The following is an 18202-nucleotide window of genomic DNA, read 5'->3' as shown; positions in this document are numbered from 1 at the left end:
TTCAAAAAATGAGAGCTTCATCTGAGAGTGGTTTGCTATATTATGTTGCAGGATTACTCAATCCTATTGCCTAGTATTTAACCTTGTAAACAGCCTAGAGAACCTATCAATCTCTATTTGTATGTAAAGAAAATAAAATCACAATGAGGGAGGGGAGGGAATAACCTTTATGCCCGTTTCAGGAGTTGAGTAGTTAATCTGAAAGCCAGATGCCATTAAATAGAAATCTGTTGAATAAAACATGCCCCTCTCTTCCCATACCTCAACAGTCTTTATTTCAAATAAATGTCACTATGACTGTGTCTAGACTGGCCAGTTTTTCCGGAAAATCAGCCACTTTCCCGGAAAAACTTGCCAGCTGTCTACTCTGGCCACTTGAATTTCCACAAAAGCACTGACGATCTCATGTAAGATTGTCAGTGTTTTTGTGGAAATACTATGCTGCTCCTGTTGGGGCAAAAGTCCTTTTGCGCAAAACTTTTGTGCAAAAGGGCCAGTGTAGACAGCCCAGATTTGTTTTCCACAAAAAAGCCCCGATCGCGAAAATGGCGTTCGGGGCTTTTTTGCGGAAAAGCGCGTCTAGATTGGCACGGACGCTTTTCCACAAAAAGTGCTTTTGCAGAAAAGCGTCTGTGCCAATCTAGACGCTCTTTTCCGAAAATACTTTTAACAGAAAACTTTTCTGTTAAAAGCATTTCTGGAAAATCATGCCAGTCTAGACATAGCCTATAAGTAAATCTACCTTTAAGACCAATGGGCATGGCGCTGTATTCAATGTGAAGTGCACATCTGTGCTGAAGTTCACAGGAAAAGCTAGGGATATTTAAGAAGTAGCACTGAGCATGAAAAAGCAAAGCTACCCCAGCCTTATGTTTTTCTTGGAGGCATTATTGTAAAGGTGGGTTTTAAAGAAGCATGTGCACCTAGATTTTATGTGTATTAGAGTGCCTAGCAGTTCCAGTTGTGGACCCAGGACTCTCTTGTGTCAGGTACTGTATGATAGGAAGGTATTCCTTACACCTCCAGTGTTCCTCTAGGTCAGCGTTTCCCAATTCTATTTGGCCATGGAACCCTTTTAAACTTGAAAGAATTTCAAGGAGCCCCCTAAATAAGTGTCATATATATGGAGCTGAAAAAGTAGACCACAAATAAGTAAGGTTAATAATAAACACATGCTAAACAAGATCATGAGATCAACATTTAGTTTAATCACACATATTTAAACATCACACAATGTGTACAAAAAATAAAGCTCAAACTAAGACACATTATATTGGCAGTTTAATACAAACAGTGTTTTTTCTTTTTCTTGGCAAATTCTTTTTATATTTGGCTTAATACTGGAAAGTTGGATTTGCATATCTGGTGCGGCATTCAGTCCATTTCCGTATTTTGTTTTTGTTGCGTAATTTGAGAGCCCAGTTTCACACACATGTGCTGGCAAAAAGTAACAACTGACAAATTGCCCCTCTTGAAAAAGCTGAATATTCTTGACATAAGCTGCCCCAAAATGTAATCAGAGAAACTTCTTTACATTTTTGTATTAATTAGCCATCTGAAATGATTTTGATTAGGCTTTCGTAATCCTGTGTAGAAAAATTGACTAGTTTTCCTGTTCTACTTAATGGATTTCAAATCCAGTTATTGTCATTTATGGTTGGAAAACACTTCATGACATTTGTGTATAAATCCCAAAGATGATCTGCGATGTCCTGGCCAGGAGGAAGGGTATAGGAGAGAGCTTGGGGCATGGTGCCTGGCCAGGAGGGGTCTTGGGACAGGGTATCAGAACAAGCTGGGAGTGTGGGGTTTTGGTGCAGGGAGTGAGGGAGATTTGAGTGCAGGGTCTGGACATGAGGATGATGTTTACCTGGCTTGGCACCCTGCTGCAGCAGGGAAAGCCTCCAAGCAGCACACTGTCATTCCCCCAGCATGGGGGGCAGGAGAGGGAGCTTAGTTCCCCCAGCCTTCTCAATGCAGTGGGGATCCCAGCGCAGTTGCAGCCCCAGGTCAGGCTTCTTACTGGCAAGGCGGAGGGTGTAGAAACCCCAACCTTCCCCATCAGACCAGCAGGGTGGGGGATGGGGGGGGGGAGCCGCAGGGGAAAGAGAGCGACAGCACACGGGGGCCAGCCAGTCTGAGCTGAGGGTTGTGCAGCCTCTGCCGGAGCGCAGGCAGCAATTTAAAAATGCCAAGGTCTGGGAGTGGCTACTTAGCACCTCAGACTTGGCCATCCCTTCCCCTTCTGGCAGCAGTGGCAGCTGCACACGTGAAGGAAGGGGCTACGTGGCTGTATCGGAGGCTGCGTGGGACAGGGGCAGTCCTACGGGGTGAGGAGGGGTCTGCGTGGGGCAGGGGCAGCCACAGTGGGTGGTGGAGCAGCCAGAGCAGCGCGCTTCCAGAAGCCCGCCCCCATCAGCACAGCTCCAATGGGCTCTGCAGGGGGTAGGGGAATAGTTTTCTCGTGGAACCCTTAGATTAACTTTGTGGAACCCTGAGGGTCCACGGAACACCATTGGGAAACACTGCTCTAAGTGAAAACAGATCAATAGGGTATTGAGTGGTAAATGCAAGACTTCAATGGCAGCATGGGAACTGCTGTACAAGGTCCCCATCCTATCCTCAATGTTTACTCTGCCTTAATGCCTACAGGAAACCAGCCAGTTAGTAATAGTTCAGGAGCAGAGAAGGTATTTAAACAAAAAGTATAACTTGAAATTGTATCCTCCCGCCCCCCCCCCCCCCCCCCCGGCATAACTATGAACAGTAGTCCCGCTGAATTCAATATGTCTATTCCTATATCATAATTATGTAGAAGCAGAGGGATCCCAGAGGGATAAGGGATATTTCGGAAAAGGCTTTATTTTCCGAAAGATCCACGTCTAGACTGGCGCTTTTTTCCGGCAAAGCTCCGAGCTGGAAAAAAGCGGCAGCCATTTTTATGCTAATGAAGTGGGGGGATTTAAATCCCTGCTTCATTTGCAATTGCGATATGTCTAATTTGCATCCCTTTCACGAAAAAGAGATGCAGTCTAGACACAGCCTGTCTGTCTTAGCCTATGTGCTCCCATACCCATCAGGCATCAGCACAACAGACTGTAGTCATACCTCTAGGATTGTGTCAATACAAAGATATTTTGGCTTCTGTACTAACAGCAAATATGTAAAAAGGGGTGATTGAACATACAGTAATTACTCGTTTAACACGTGCCGCTTAACATGTTTTCATAATAGCACAATTTTTTTTAGGGAACGTTTTCGAATAACAAGGCTGTCCCCGAAATAATACAAAAATAATCAAGTGGCGGACTACTTCGTGCGGCGGTATAAGTTGGTGAAAACAGTGATAATACGCATAAGCGGATGAATACATGTGGTCACAGCACTCCTCAGCTCACTCACATGTTTATCTTTGTGTTTTAACAAACTGCGGCGATTTGTGTTGCTAGATATCTAATGTTGACATTGCCACCGCCACCTTTTCCATTATTTTTAATGGGAAAATTGACCCTGCATAGCACGTTTTCACTTAGCACGAACATTTTCAGAAATACATCTGTAGTGTTAAATGAGGAATTACTGTATATAGTTTTGGCTTGTTTGAAGAACACACACATACTTCACTCATGGCAAGGAAGAATTTCCACTGATAGCTAGAAGGAGGTGTCTAAGCTCTTTCCATGTGCTAGAGGAGTCTTGTCCTCTAGTTAGTTTCTACCATGTTTTATGCTACATTCTGTGGTTGCAGCACTTAACATAGGTGTTGTCATGCAGGAAGAGGAGAGGTATTGTGATTTTCCTTAAGAGATGAAAAAATGCCCAAATGAACCACTGTTCCCTTAGCATGGCCCTCTCACCTATAAAGATTTATTGGACTCTCCAGCAGTTGTATTTCCTCTAACATAACATTTTTCAAAGAAACGTTGTTTAGTAGGACTGCTACTTTCTCTGCAGGGCAGCCTCACCAGCCTCCACTCCAATTACTGTTTCTAATAGTTTCCCTTAGGTGACACCAATCCACCTTTTAAAGGTGGTTATAAGACAGACTGGAGTTCTACTTTTCAGGGCTGTGCCTGTGGCGGGCTGCTCCAGCCCCGGCTGGTTAACTAACTCACCCGGTAAGGGTGATGCTTATTTGTTAACCATTTACATCCCTACTCCACACCCCTATGGAGGTGCTCCTCACAGTTTGGGGACCTATGTATTACAGGGACTCACCCATTCCTCCTCGCACCACTGTTATACACCCATTGCTGAAAAAATGGCATCGATATCATCGTTCTCACTAGCCGCTTTCACTGGAGGCCCAGGGTTTCTTTCCGATGCCACAGGTTTAGAGGTCCCCACTTTGTCTTGCTCTCCAGCGTGCTTGGTAGCACTACAGCCTCCTGATTTTCTTAGGTGAAGTGACTGCTCAAACCGCTGAACAGGAAAGAGGGACACAGCACCATGCATACTGTCTTCCAAAAGGGTGGAAGTGTTTTGTTGAACAAACTCCAGAGTCTTCTTTGAGACCAATTTTGACCTTCTGGACAGTTTGATCTTCCTTTGCTGCCAGGAACTTGTTCTGCAATACTGCTTTATCCGAGATGCCTTTTGCAAGCCAGAAAGAAGGAATTTGCAGATGGATGCTTTAACACAGCTGAGTTTTTTCTGCAAGCTTTAAGGAGAAGGGGGTGAAAAAAAACAAAGCAATTCTTCAATAAAGGGTTGGGGGAGCGGAGGAAACCACAAAATCGTTTCTGCTCTGGCAAAACTAACCCCCTGAGGTTTGGGAGACTTGGCATTAGGACAGTTCCCTTCTTCTCTCACAACCCAGAGATATAGAGCATCTTGAAAACCAGCAGCTCAAGCTTGCAAAAATCATCATCCCAGCTAAAAAAGTGTACTCGCCCTCCCTTACATCTTACTGCGGTGTAGAAAATAGTCACTCCATTTTAAAAAAAAGCCTCACTCCAGAGGAGTGAACAGAACAATGCATTCATAGAAGAATTCATCTCTTAATTGCATTTCCAGATCTGTGAAAATGCCAAGGGCTTGTCGACACAAGGACTTGCAGCCACTTAAATAAATTGAATTAAGCAAACAACTGCACCTTGGAGAACTTTATGAATAGCTTATTTCAGTTTCTCAAATCTATTCTTAACAGATTTAAGGTAAGCCAACCCCCCCAAAAAACATTCCTACCAGAACAGCGTCCACACAAGTGTTTATATTAACCTAGCTCCATTCATTTTAATTCAGCACTGATGTGGGAAAGTTGTATTGGTATAACTTATGTAAGGCCTAAATAGCAAGATACATTGAAGAAATGCAAAGTGTTGTGCCTGAAAATCCCAAAGCCATGTTAAGTTACACCTGCCTGCAGCCCTGAGCCTCCACATGCTGCAGCCGTTTGCTTTTCAGCAGCTTTGTTCTCAGAAAAAACGTTTCTGACTTAAGCTTTTTGCTTTTGCACGAGAGAACAGCTGTTTTGAGTGCTTCAGACAGTTCTGCGAAAGAGCAGGCTTCTCTAAACTTCAACACAAGAGATTTGGCATGCTGGGCTCTCGCTGCTTTTGCTTCAGAAAGCGTTAGTCTGAAGTCGACAGCCTGAAATAAAGACAAGGGAAGAAATTAGCATTAAAATAACATCAGTGTCCCAACTGATCCTCAACAGGATAGAAATGTAGAGACGAAGTGTTACAGAAATATGCTTTACTGCACAGGGAACCAATAGGACAGCCGTCAGGCTATTAAGAACAAGGGACTTGCTTTCAGGAGACTGCAATTCTAATCAATGCTAGCACCGAGTGAAATGATACCATCTACATGTTTTGTTATCCTTTAAAGTGCTACCAGATTATTTTTTTGTTTTTTAAGTTTTTCATGTTACAGACTAACTTGGCTACCCCTCTGAAACTTTTGAAATGGAGAGGTTTGTAAACTACTCAGAACCACAAGCGAAAGATAAAACTGCATCTTCTATGCAAAGCCTCCATACCCATCTGAGGAGCTAAGAAAAATAAGTCAGGGAAAATGCCATGGAAGCCACTAGCTTCAAAGTACCAGGGACAGGCTGTGCAAAGGGGAGAAAATATTTTCCATCACAAAAATACAGAAAAGGCCTTTTGAGTCCCGATGTCATCTTAACACAAATGTTTTACCTTGAAAGCCATACAAACCTCTTGAACTCTGGGTTTAAGTTGCCTACACAGGGTCTTGATGTCAAATCCCAACTGCTTCCCTGGAGAGGAAGAGAAAGAAGAGACAATCACTTAAAAATAAGAAGAGTTAGTTGGTTTTGGTAAGCATCTTTTCCATAAATGCACAGTTTCACCCCAGCTCAGCCGTTCAGTCTGCTGCACGGTCATACAGGAGACATCAGGTCATAAGCTGGCTCACATCAGGTCTCAGCATTGCCAGCTATCAAGGCAAAGGAGGGGTGAGAAAATGAGCCTCATGCAAGATACATCTCAGCCAGCTAGATGCCAGGAACAAAATGGATAGTGAGATTTACCAAAAGCAACAGAAATATTCTGCCACTACCCTTCCTGGCAAGGAAGATTTAAAGTTAAAGTCCAGAATGAGGAGTCAGAGGATCTCAGTTCTGCTCTATGGGACTGTGTCAGTTTACTTAGTTACACTGTCTCCTCGTTTATAAAATGGGGAAGAGGAATTGTACAAATGAGAGGCTTAAATCATTCATCTTTGTACAGGGTTTTGAGATCCTGTACTGTAATGCACAGAGGAAGTGCAAAGCATTACTTAACACTCCCACTCCCACCCCCACCCTAAAAAATAAAAAAAGTCTTCACACATTTCCAGAAAAACAACAAAACTGAAAAGCTTTACCCTTCAGAAGATGAAAGACAAGGGGTAAGCCAATGCACACCTCCTTGCCACTCTTCTGTTAAAGATCCCAGCTTGTCCCTGGCCCAGAGAAGCTTAAGGTGAAGCATTTCATGCTGGCACCTGTGGTATCACTGAGTGACACTGAGTGTGGCAGCTGGATTTTGATCCATTTTAAGCAAGTTAGGGTAGATCCTAGGGATTAAGGGCAGATTTTAGGGGTTAAGGGCACGTTGCTAACATGGCTCTCCCCATCAATACTGTATCAGGACTCGTTACCTTTGTTAGCTCTCTTCACCAGAACCGGCTTTCCAATGTCAATGGGGCGCTGGATGTTCGTCATCCTCTCGCTGCCCCTTGTGGGAGCTTCCAGGCCTCTCCCTTTATTGGACCTGGGTGCTGCGGCAGGTCCTGCAAACAGTTTGTTCAGCCATCCAGTTGATTTTTTTGTTGCAAACACTTTAGATCTTTTCTTAATTTCCAAATAAAGGGGTCCCAGAAACTCAGTGATTTCAGAAGGAAAGTTAAACCCCTTAATATAAGGCATCTGCTGGGTCCTGGACACCGCTTGCAGCAACCCAGACAACACTCCATACAAAGAAATGAGGCTTTGTAATACGCACTGATAAAGAATCCTGGGAAAAGAAACACATGGACATGAGCCCGCTGCAGACGTAAGCAATTTAACTTGTATTCACTAAGCAAGTACGCTAATCTTTGCTACCTGCCTCTCCCTCTTCCCCCTAAACAAGTCCTTTTCCTCTTCCCCCACGTAAACTTCTGGGTCCTGGCTTCATGCTCTCTAACCATCTTCCCTTCCCTGTATCTCGAAACTGGTTCTTCCCTACAAACAGCCTAACGTCCCAGTGTAAACTGCTTCCTCAATGCTTGTTTCTGGCTTAAGGAAGCCGTCAAAGATCAACAGCAGAGGTAGGGTTGCCAATTTTGATTGGACATGTTCCTAGAGGTTTCATTCTGACACAATCTTTAATTAAAGATTAATCTCTAATTCCTTGAGACTCCAGGACAATCTTGAGCGGTTGACAACCCTAAGGACAGGGCAACAGAGCAGGACTTGATTCACTCTAAAAATCTCCATCTAATACCTACCTTCCAAAAATGCTTTTCTTCCCTAATACTCTATGTAATGGATTTTCCATAAATCCTGGAAATTAGCAGGTTCCCATGTAACAGCCAGCCAACCCCATTTAACGGGCATTCTTTCATGCACCAAACCATTTTGCATCAATTAAAGTGGACCTACTTATTATTTGATGATAAACACTTTCCTTTTCAATGTCAACTGGAAAAAATATTTCCTGTTCCAAACAGCACTTATACAATGTATGTATGCCATGAAGCTATGCCATGCAAGATGGTCTATGTTTTTTCAGTCTAGTTGCACATATTGTGCACGAAGCACTGTTGTGAAAAGACTGGAACAATTATTTCACTGAAAGAATTGGGAGCATTGAGGAATGGCTTTATTTTATCAGTTTCATTTTTATCATGAGGCAGGTCATATTGATTACTGGAAAATTTCAGATGTTAAAAAACATTGTGGCAAATTGATACAGTGTAGGATAGATAGGTATGTGCGCGCACACACACACACACTAGCCCATCATAAAACGGGATTTTCAGCTCTCCTCCTGTCCTAGTCCCTTTCTATCTTGATCTTCTCTCCTGAGCCTCTGATCTCTCACTCCGTCTCTCTCTCTCTCCTCTCCTCCTACTGGCTGCCCCGCTCACTTTCTAAGCTCTCCTCCATCTCCTGCCTCTCTCTCCATCTCTCTTTCTCTTCTCCTCCCCCTCCTGCCTCTCATTCTCTCTTCTCCTCCTCCTCCCGCCTCTCACTCTCTCTTTTTCTTCTCTTCCTCCTCCTCCTGCATGGGGAGCACGGAGCCCAAACAGCGGTTTGCGCCGCTTGCGGCTGCCTATGAGCTCCAGCTGCCCCCCTGCACTCCAGCACTGATCCTGCAGCCTCCCAGTTGTCCTCCACCTTCCCCTTTCCCCTCATTCCCCCACCCTCCTCCTGGCCAGGGTCTGGAGCCACTGTCATGCCACACATCACTGCCCCGTCCCCCCTTCGCCTTCCACTGGGCACTCGACTGACTTTTGCACCGCTCAGCCGGGCCGCCGTGAGGGAGCAAGCAGAACAAGTGGCCATTTGGGCTCCCCCGCGGCGGCCCGGCTGAGCGGCGCAGAAGTCAGTTGAGCGCCCCAGCGGAAGGCGAAGGGGGGGCGGGACGGTGACGTTCACGGCCAGGGGGCAGGGCCTGGAACTATTGTCATGCCGCACATTACCACCCTGCCCCCCCAGAGGCAACACCAAACGCTACAGTGTTACAGAGTCACAGACATTGGGCTACTATATATATATATGATACAGTGAAATGAACTTGGCTAAAAAAAAAAAAAGCATGCTTTTCAGTTTATCTAAAGTGCAGGTCCCGTTAGTTGTCAGAAAGCCTTGAAACAATAGGGGTAATTGGAGAAATTGGACCTGGAAGATAACTGATAAGATGCGAGCAAAATTCCTCGTAGACATTCTAGCTACTAAGAGTGGCTCAAATGGATTTAAACGAATTCAGTCAGGTAGGGTCTAAAAACAAAGACATAGCAGGTTGAGGGTTCAACCTACCCTGTCCAACTGGAACCGGTGCTGTTGTAAATATCTGATCCATACTTATAATTGCATGTTACTATATGGGTGTGGTTATTGCTTAGGCAGTTAAGACATGTTTGGAGCAGCTGTATAAATATCATATGGCCTTTGGATTTAATAAAGCAATTTATGATTAAATGAGTGTCAAGGTAATACCATCTAGTATTAATAAATAATAATAATTCTAGCTACCCTGCCTGAGAGTGTAGTTGATGTTAGAGAAAATTGCTGAGTGTCAAGTATGCACACTTCACATCCACTACAACGTGTGACAAGATAGCCAATAAGAGAAGACAGCGTGTTTGGCAGGTCAAGAGGACACAAAAGTGGCATCAACTAGTGCTACACTACCCTATTCTGGTCGCAGCCAGCTCACTTAACCAGAAAGCATGTCTGTACTCAAACCTATTTGCTGGTGAAAGTACCCAAGGAAAAGACAGACAAAAACAGTAAAGATTAGTTTTCAAAATGTACAAACCATAATCTGCTCAACAATCCCAAAACCACAGTGTTCAAGAGGATGTATTCTTCCAAACACAGATGCTTAACAGACAGTCTGAAAATTAAACTGATTAAGGTTAGACAACAATATAACAACATTAAATGGAACTCAGCAGAGACTTTGCTTTAAAAAAAAGCTCAAGAAACAATATCTTTGGCATTGGTTTAGGCAAGAGCAGGCGTGGGCAATCATTTTTGATGGGAGGAGGGTACACCAAGAATTTGGAAAGTGGTCAAGGTCCATATTCTTCTAAGATGTTAATGGAGAAGGTGCAGCTTCTGGATGGAGGTTGGGTGCAGAAGGGAGCTTGGGTTAGTGGACTAGGATTCAGGAGGGGATGTAGGGTCTGAGCAGGGGTGTAGAGTCTGGGAGGTTGTGACTTGGGGTGCAGGTGCAGAGGGTTTGGTCTGTTACTTGGGGCAGGGAGTCAGTGTAGTAGGGGATGGGTGTCAGATGCATGCAGCTTATTTTAGACTGCTCCAAGCCAGCGGCCCAGCCCTGTACTGTCTCCATGCCAGATGCCCCTTGGGGGGAATGGGCCCTTTGCATGCTGCTTGTGCCCAGGCAGCTCCCATTTTCTGATTTCCAGCCAGTAGGACCAGCAAGATTGTGCTGGGGTTGGGGAAGTGTGCAAAGCCCCTCCCTCCAAGGGCACACAGCATACAGAGATATCCAGCCTGCAGCCCAGTGCTATGAGCAGCGTGTCAGGGTACTGCAGGCAGGGAACATGCCCGAAGCTGCTGCTGGGCTGCAGGCTGGATATCCAAACACTGAGTTACTTGGGGCTGCAATGGCAAACTTGCCAGCAGCAGGAGTTTCACACCCAAGAACACAAATAGACGTGTGCAACTTGAACCTTCGATAAATTATAAAGAAATTCTTGACTGAGTCCAGCAGCAATTATAAGCCTACAGTTTTGTTCTCGTCATGAAGCTGAATGGAAAGTGCTGCTAGTAACATTGAAGAAAATCTTTTTGTAAAGAGAAAGGATACTCAAATGCTTTGCAGCAACACTCCAGTAAGCGCAGCAAGAGCTTGCAGCCTCCCAAGATCTTCACTGCCACCACTTCTAGCACAGGCTGGCTGGGAACAACACGCTCCCCTGCATTTTCAGATTTCTTTTTCCTACAGTGACAGCAGAGTGAGGAGATGGTGGTTACACTTGGCATTTCAAATTTTCTTCCCAAGTTTTTAGCGGCTTGGAGGTAATGCTGACTGAGACCTTGACTACACTACAAAGTCAGTGCATACGTCTGTTCTTAAATGTGTGTCCCACCAACGTAAGCGCCCCGTTATGGCAACGCAGTCACACCGTGTCGCCGGGCGTCGCTGATATATGATCAACACTAGAGATATTAAAAATTGTGTAATAGGATAACCACGTAACCACTGAAAATCTCATGCAGCTTAGCTTTATACGGCAGAGCCCGCAGTGAAGCCTCCTCGGGAATGAAGCAGGCAGCCCTTGGCTGCCCAACTCCTGGAGAGGATGCTTCACTGAGAGTAACTGACACCATTAACTAATAAATATCCACTTATCGGTTAAAGAGTAAATCGTTTACAACTTCAGAAGCCAGAGGAGTAAGATGTAGAATCACTACAGGCACTTCAATATTGCCAATGGTAAACGGCTGGTTGGGAAACAAAATGCCTGCTTGTAGCTTTCTGAACAGTCCTGTGTTCTTAAAGATACAAGTGCCATGGACCTTCTAAGAGCAGGCAACACTAATGTTGGTGAAGCATCTTTAGTGATCCCCAATGCTTGTATAATCATAGAAAAGTTGTTGACGTCCTCTGTGGCCAGGTGGTCTGGTACCAAAACAGGGAGATACATGCTATCTATTGCTGCACTGCAGTTTGGGAATCCCACTACTGCAAATCTCCCCCTCCCCCATCCTACACATTGCCAAGAGTCAGTCCTGCGCAGCAGGAGAGGATTAATGATCCTGCATGCTTGCACGACAATGGTCCCTTGCGTGGATTTTCAAACTCCACAATGGTTTCCCATTCACTGGTGGCAATTCAGCCTTGCAGGTTTTCTCGGTGTGATTGCCAGCTCTCGTTTTGTGCTGGAGAGATGGGTCGAGTTCAACACGCAGATTCAGGAAAGTGGCTGTTTGCATCCAGAAGTGCTGCAGCCGCTGTTCATCATATCCAACTTGTATTACAATGAGATCACAGCAACCAATGCTTCTCTCTGAGTCCCAGAAGCGGCTCTCTACCCTCTGCAGCTGCTACATGAATGACCCTAGCAACCTTAAGTTGCGTCCCACTGCAATCTCTCCTTCAAGAAATCATCATCTTCCTCTCTGATTTGGTGGCTCTTATGGCTCTGCAAATATTGGAGGATCGTGTGCCCTGTACTTCCAACACGGATGACAACAGCACAGAGCTGTACAGGCTTCTGTCAGAGATGGTGGACAGTGAGGATGGCTGTACAGTTTCATGGGTTTAAGACAACATTATGGGATACAGATGACACTTTGTGATGGAGACAATTGCACATTGAGAAGCTGAGCCCTTGTTCCCAGGCACTGCTGCACATCTCATTTCTGCCTCCACCATGTATTGCCAAGACTTTCCAAGAGACAAGTTGGATGGTGGCAGGCTGCTCACGAGGATACCTGCACAGTGCGATGGACCCTGGGTATTGACACAAATGCTCCTGGTAAGCATGCACAAAGACGATTATAGGAGCCAAATATCTATGTACATAAACAATATACTATCTAAGACAGCTTTATGCCAAATGACTTGTGTCCACCAAAGTTTGTAGTATAGACATGGCTTAAGATACTGAATCATGGAGAGTCGTGCTAAAATATACAGTTTCATGCAACTTACTTGGGACACAATTCTGCCAGGTCTTGAATGGAGCCCATCAAGCTCATCTGATTTAAACGCTTTAAGCACTGTTCGACCTGAAAAGAGAGCAACCACCTTTTGTTGATATTTTCAGAAAAACATGTTTCTTAGCCTAAGAGTTGTCCATTAAATTAGGCAACATCTCCCCTTCTGAGTCTGCCAGGGGTAGTATGTCAGCCTTCCGGGTTTCTTACATTGGTACATTCAAATATCCAAAAAATGGTGGTGGGCTCTCTCCATGACATTATTGTGACAGGCCTTTACCCTGGAGCAAAGAGATTGTCGATTAATGCTGATTCTGTAGGTCGCATGTTGTTATTTTGGAGATTTAATTAAATTTCCACAAATAAAAATGCAAATGACTTTAGAAGGAGGCAAAATGACAAGTGGATACATGGGAATTCAGAAAACCTGGGTTGTAGCCTCAATTTTGTTAGAAAAATTAACAGAATGCTTCAGTAGATAGAACACCACCACGTTTAAAAAAATTGAGAATACTCAGCAAAAATATTCAGCTTCATTTTTAATGACCGCTTGAAAAAAAAAACTCAGTTCTTTCTCAAGGATAGCTTGCAGAAGTTGTCTTTCAAAGGCAATTTTTGGATTATTTACCCCATCCATTATAAATGTACCACCACTGTTTGTATTTCTATTCTTAATGAACTCTAAGAAGCATGAAATGGATAAAAACATCTAATTAGATTTATTTAACATCTTAATTTGAACACAAAGATTCTGAATATTGCTCTTATGGAAAAAAAAGTGACACTTCTCAATGACCACAAAAGAGTAGGAAAAGGTTCAAAAAACCCAGTGGGACTCACTCACAGGCTACATCTAGACTGCAAGCCTCTTTCGAAAAAGAGCATCTAGACAACAAGAAGATTTTTCAAAAAAGCGGCTCACTTTTTTGAAAGAGTCTAGACACTCTCTTTTGAAAAAGCCCTGTTTTCATGCAATAGCGCCTTTTTTCAAAAGATGACTTTCGAAAAAAGGCGTTATTCCTCGTAGAATGAGGTTTACTGCCGTCAACAAAACCGTCGCGTTCTTTTGATTTACTGTCGACAGAACGCGGCGGTAGTCTAGACACAGGTACTATTTTTTCGAAAAAAGGCTACTTTTAAAAAAAAAATACCCTGTAGTCTAGACACACCCACAATGTCTTAAAAACAAGTGAAGAGTGATATAAAACTACCAAAATCCACGTGTTTGGAATAAAAACAAGCCTGGCAAATTTCTTCTTCAAAAGAAAGTTTTGAAAAAACTGCAGTGTACTTCTAACTGAGATACACAGAAGGCTCCTTCCAAGCATAATTATTTCAAGCAGCTTCATCTTACTGACCTGTTTCAGAGACAAATAGGTTTTATGGTGAGACATTGAGTTGTGGAAACCATAAAGGATTGAATGTAAAACTTTTCCTTCTGCATCCACAGCTTTACTGGTTAGCAACGTGTTGACCTTGTAACATCCTGTAATAACAGCTGGAAGACATTTCACTGGGGGGAAGAAATTGAGACATTAAAATAGTTGTTTTTGAGCTTCATACAAGATAAATCATATTAGCACCACATAAATGTATAAAAACCCATGTGACAAAGCACAAGGACCAAAGAAACACACCTCATAAGCGCTAGGGACTACTTGTCTGGCTTTCAATTTGAACAAATACCAGTTTGTATTTCTTGCCTGCAATACATTCTTTTAGTCCTTACTTATGCCACGGTGCAGCTGCCCCAGCCCAGAAGCAGCCACACTGTGGCCTGGCTCCAGCTCCAGGGCAGTGGCCCACCACACAGCTCCACCGGACCATGCTCTGATAGTTGAGTAGCCACTCAACTAGTCGCTCTCCCCCCCCCCCCCCCAGCTGCCTCTATCAGAGATAGGCTTTAAGCCATTTCCCCCCAGCACTGTCTCTGCAGGGGGCAAGGGAGGTAGAGTCACAGCGGGGAAACAGTATGAGTGGGGACTGCTTCAGTCCCCACTTGCACCAGTTCCCACTGTGGGAGCTTCTGCTTTTGAAATGTACAAGATCCCTGCAGGGCTCTTGTACATTTCAAAAGCAGAAGTGCCACACAGAGCCTGGGGCAAGCAGGGACTCAAGAAGTCTCTGCTCACCCTGTGCTCTCTGCAGCAACCTCCTATAAGAGAGGCAGCATGGGGGGAAGGAGGAGCTGGTGCTTGGGGGAACTGGATTAAAAGCTGGTTCCCCCCGCACCGTCTCTGGGGTGCTGCTTGCCCACACCGCTGCCTCTATTAGAGACAGCAGGGGAAGGAGAATAGGGGACGCTGCTGGGAAACAGCCCTTCTCCACAGGGGTCCCAGCAGGGAGCCCGGGCCACCACAAACAGGGGCTAGTCTGGTACACAGGGGTGTCTGCCGTGAACAGGGGCTACTGGACACAGAGTGAGCCAGGACCAAGCAGTCCTGGCTCGTGCGGATCACTGCTGCTCTGCATTTTAAATGTAGCAAGAGCCCAGTTGCTCTTACTACATTTAAAATGCAGAGCAGCAGCACAGGTGGCCCCAGAGCCGGCTCCTGGAACTACCTCCGCTGTGGCTCTGAACAGCAGTGCTTATTGACTAATTGTATAATCGATACAAATTGTATCGACTATTCAGTTAGCCAGATCATTGCATTTTAACATCCTTAGCTGGGACTGGGGCCACAGTACAGCTGTCCAAGAAGGGACAACCCCACCATGGCCCAGCTCCAGCTCCAGCATATGGGGCAGCGGGGATGGCCAAGAGAGCCATATTTTGGTGCCATACTGAGCCATAGGTCTCTGCCCCCTGCTATAACACATGGAGGTTTCATTAAAACAGAATCGTAAGTAATTTACTTCTCCCCACTTTTTCTGTTTTCCATTCCTCAGAGTTTGGACAGCTCAACAAGCTTAGGCAGTATCACTAGGACTAGTCTAATATATTTGGATTTGTGTTCTTAAAACTGCAAAGGAATAGAAATAAAAAGGTGGCGAGTTGGGGGAGGTTTTTTTTTTTTAAAAATATAAATCACAATCACTTCTAGTTTGGTTCTGCTCTGTATTTAAACCACAAACCCACAGAACTCTGGGACTGATCAAGCCCTTACAAAAAAAAAAAAAAAAAATCTATTCCCAGATCCTTGACAATGCCAGTGACACAAACGCGTCGTGCAGTATGTGCCGGGCTGTTTCAGAGCCACAGAGGATATGAAACACGTCAAAGATGCTTCAAGTTTGCAGACAGGACAGGCAAAAGCTAAGGGCCCCGCACGTGGGAGTGGGCGCGTGGGGAGTTCTCCACAGATGCTGCAGAGCCTGTTTGCTCAGTTCTACTCTTCTCCCCCCCCCCACTAGCCCCCAAAGCTGCTTTTCACCCCACCTCCCCCCCACCATCCCTCCACTGCTACCCTCTGGCCCCTGCATCCTCCCAGCGCAGCCCCCCAGCCAATGCCCTCCCATCTCCCGGCACGTGCTCGCTTTTCCCCGCACCCCTTCCCCAGCGCTGCCCTGGGCCCGGCCACCTGCGGGGTCTTGGGCCGCCACGGCCACCGTAGCGCAGCTCGCCGGCCACGGCACATGCCAGCGGTTCCACGCTGCCTCCCCCGCCATGGGCGCCGCCATCTTGCCGAGGGTGGGGGGTGGCAGGAGAGTAGCGATCAGGGGGGCGGAACTACAAGCGCAGGGAGGCGGGACGGAACCAAAGCGGGCGCGTGGGGGTGGGCGGGGAAGGTGGAACCAAGTGGTCTGGGCGGAGGCAGGCGCGCGGGGCGTTCACCAGGCTCTGCCGGCGCGCGGCGCGCTAGGGGGGAGCGGAGGCCGCTGGGGTCCGTAGCGCAAGGCGCCGGCTCCCGGAGGCAGGGGACGCGGGGGGGGGGGGCGCAAGAGGGGCCCCCTTGCAAGCCACGCCCCGGGGGAGCCTGAAGGCTGGGCTGGCGCAGGGCCCCTTAGTCTGTTGTTGTTATGGGTCTCATGTCTCCTGGTTTTGGGGGGGCTTGAGGGGTGAGCCCCAAGGGCTGCTGAGATCTCTCCAAGGTGCACCCCCTTGGCTGGGATCCTGGCACAGCGTTGCCCGGGACCTGCCCTTTTTGGTGCCCATCCCAAGCCTTGTCTCTTGCTGCCACTAGGGTTGCCAGATGGTTTCAGAAAAAATACAGAACAACAAGAAAAAAAAACATGCCAGGAAAAAGTGTGTTGAGGAAAAAAAAAAAAAAAAACCCCACCATGGCCCCTTTTAAAAATTGCATGGTGAGGCTTTTTTGCCCTAACAGCTTGCCGGTGGCCGCCCACTATCTTGCCTCCCGATGCTGGGTCAGAAAGCTCCCTAGTAAGCACTAGGGTTGCCAGGCTGCCTCTATACTGAGCCAGACAACCTGGGGTTTTTGCCTCCTGGCTGGGAAAAAAAAATCAGAAAGTACTGGACATTTTAGGTGTCCAGTATTTTCTGAATTTTTTTACTGGACAGGAGATGAAAATAACAGACTGTCCAGTTCAATACCGGACACCTGGCAACCCTAGCTTCCACTTCCCATCACAGCTCAAAGCAGTGGCCAGGCTGTGCCAGGACAAGAGGTGCACAATTACAGACAACCCTTCACTGTCCCCATGAGCAGTGCCACCATCGCCACACACACCATCACATCCCTTTCGAGATGTAGGGGCTCGCCATGTGCCTACCACAGCATGTGGTGTGCACCTCACCTCGGGCACTAAAACCCAAATAACAACAGCTATGGGATGATCATGACACGGCATTCGTATGGGGAAATGATAAAATGCAAAAACATCACTTCATCTCTGCGGGAATGCCTGTGATCCACCCACATTACCTCCTAGCACAAGCATCCAGCCACCTCTCACCAAAGTGGTGCAAAACCTGGGGGCCCTGTCTATGGGAGAGGGAGCTGGAACAATCTATACAGGCAAAAGTGCAGGGCTATGTCTAGACAGGCATGATTTTCTGCAAATGCTTTTAACGGAAAAGTTTTTCCATTAAAAGCATTTGCGGAAAAAAGCGTCTAGATTGGCACGGACGCTTTTCCACAAAAGCACTTTTTGTGGAAAAGTGTCCGTGCCAATATAGACTTGGTTTTGCGCAAGAAAGCCCCGATCACCATTTTCACCATCGGGGCTTTTTTGCGCAAAACAGTTTTTAGTTGTCTACACTGGTCCTCTTGCACAAAAACATTTCCGGAAAAGGGCTTTTGCCCAAACGGGAATGTCAAAGCATTTGCGCAAGAAGCACTGATTTCAGACAGTAGAACATCAGTGCTTTTGCACAAAATCAAGCGGCCAGTGTAGACGGCTGGCAAATTTTTGCACAAAAGCAGCTGCTTTTGCGGAAAAACTTGCCAG

General features: G+C 46.0%; 1 protein-coding gene across 1 annotated transcript; it reads right to left on the bottom strand.

The window, feature by feature from the left end:
* Positions 1 to 1188: 1188 nt before the first annotated feature.
* Positions 1189 to 16501, bottom strand: RMP64 (ribonuclease MRP subunit p64). The gene is made up of 9 exons (XM_075906733.2): positions 16372 to 16501; positions 14209 to 14363; positions 12846 to 12922; positions 10995 to 11126; positions 9978 to 10055; positions 7111 to 7466; positions 6165 to 6226; positions 5363 to 5592; positions 1189 to 4660 (listed from the first exon to the last, which is right to left on the bottom strand). Exons 1-9 carry the CDS (start codon positions 16469 to 16471, stop codon positions 4240 to 4242), a joined length of 1611 nt encoding a protein of 536 aa, XP_075762848.2. The 5' UTR covers positions 16472 to 16501; the 3' UTR covers positions 1189 to 4239.
* Between the last annotated feature and the right edge of the window lie 1701 nt (positions 16502 to 18202).

The sequence above is a fragment of the Pelodiscus sinensis genome, chromosome 1 (genome assembly GCF_052426305.1).
Source record: "Pelodiscus sinensis isolate ZL-2025 chromosome 1, ASM5242630v1, whole genome shotgun sequence".
Lineage (NCBI taxonomy): Eukaryota > Metazoa > Chordata > Testudines > Trionychidae > Pelodiscus > Pelodiscus sinensis.
This window is presented reverse-complemented; position numbering and strand designations above follow the sequence as displayed.

What these genes read in the sequence shown, in the direction of transcription:
- RMP64 (XM_075906733.2), bottom strand. Translation starts at nt 16,471, where the DNA reads ATGGCGGCGCCCATGGCGGGGGAGGCAGCGTGGAACCGCTGGCATGTG. An exon ending in GGATTGTTGAGCAGATTATG is followed by an intron (nt 7,467 to 9,977) that starts GTTTGTACATTT and finishes TTCTTTTCCCAG; the next exon opens with GATTCTTTATCAGTGCGTAT. An exon ending in GTGGAGGCTCAGGGCTGCAG is followed by an intron (nt 4,661 to 5,362) that starts GCAGGTGTAACT and finishes TTCTCCTTAAAG; the next exon opens with CTTGCAGAAAAAACTCAGCT.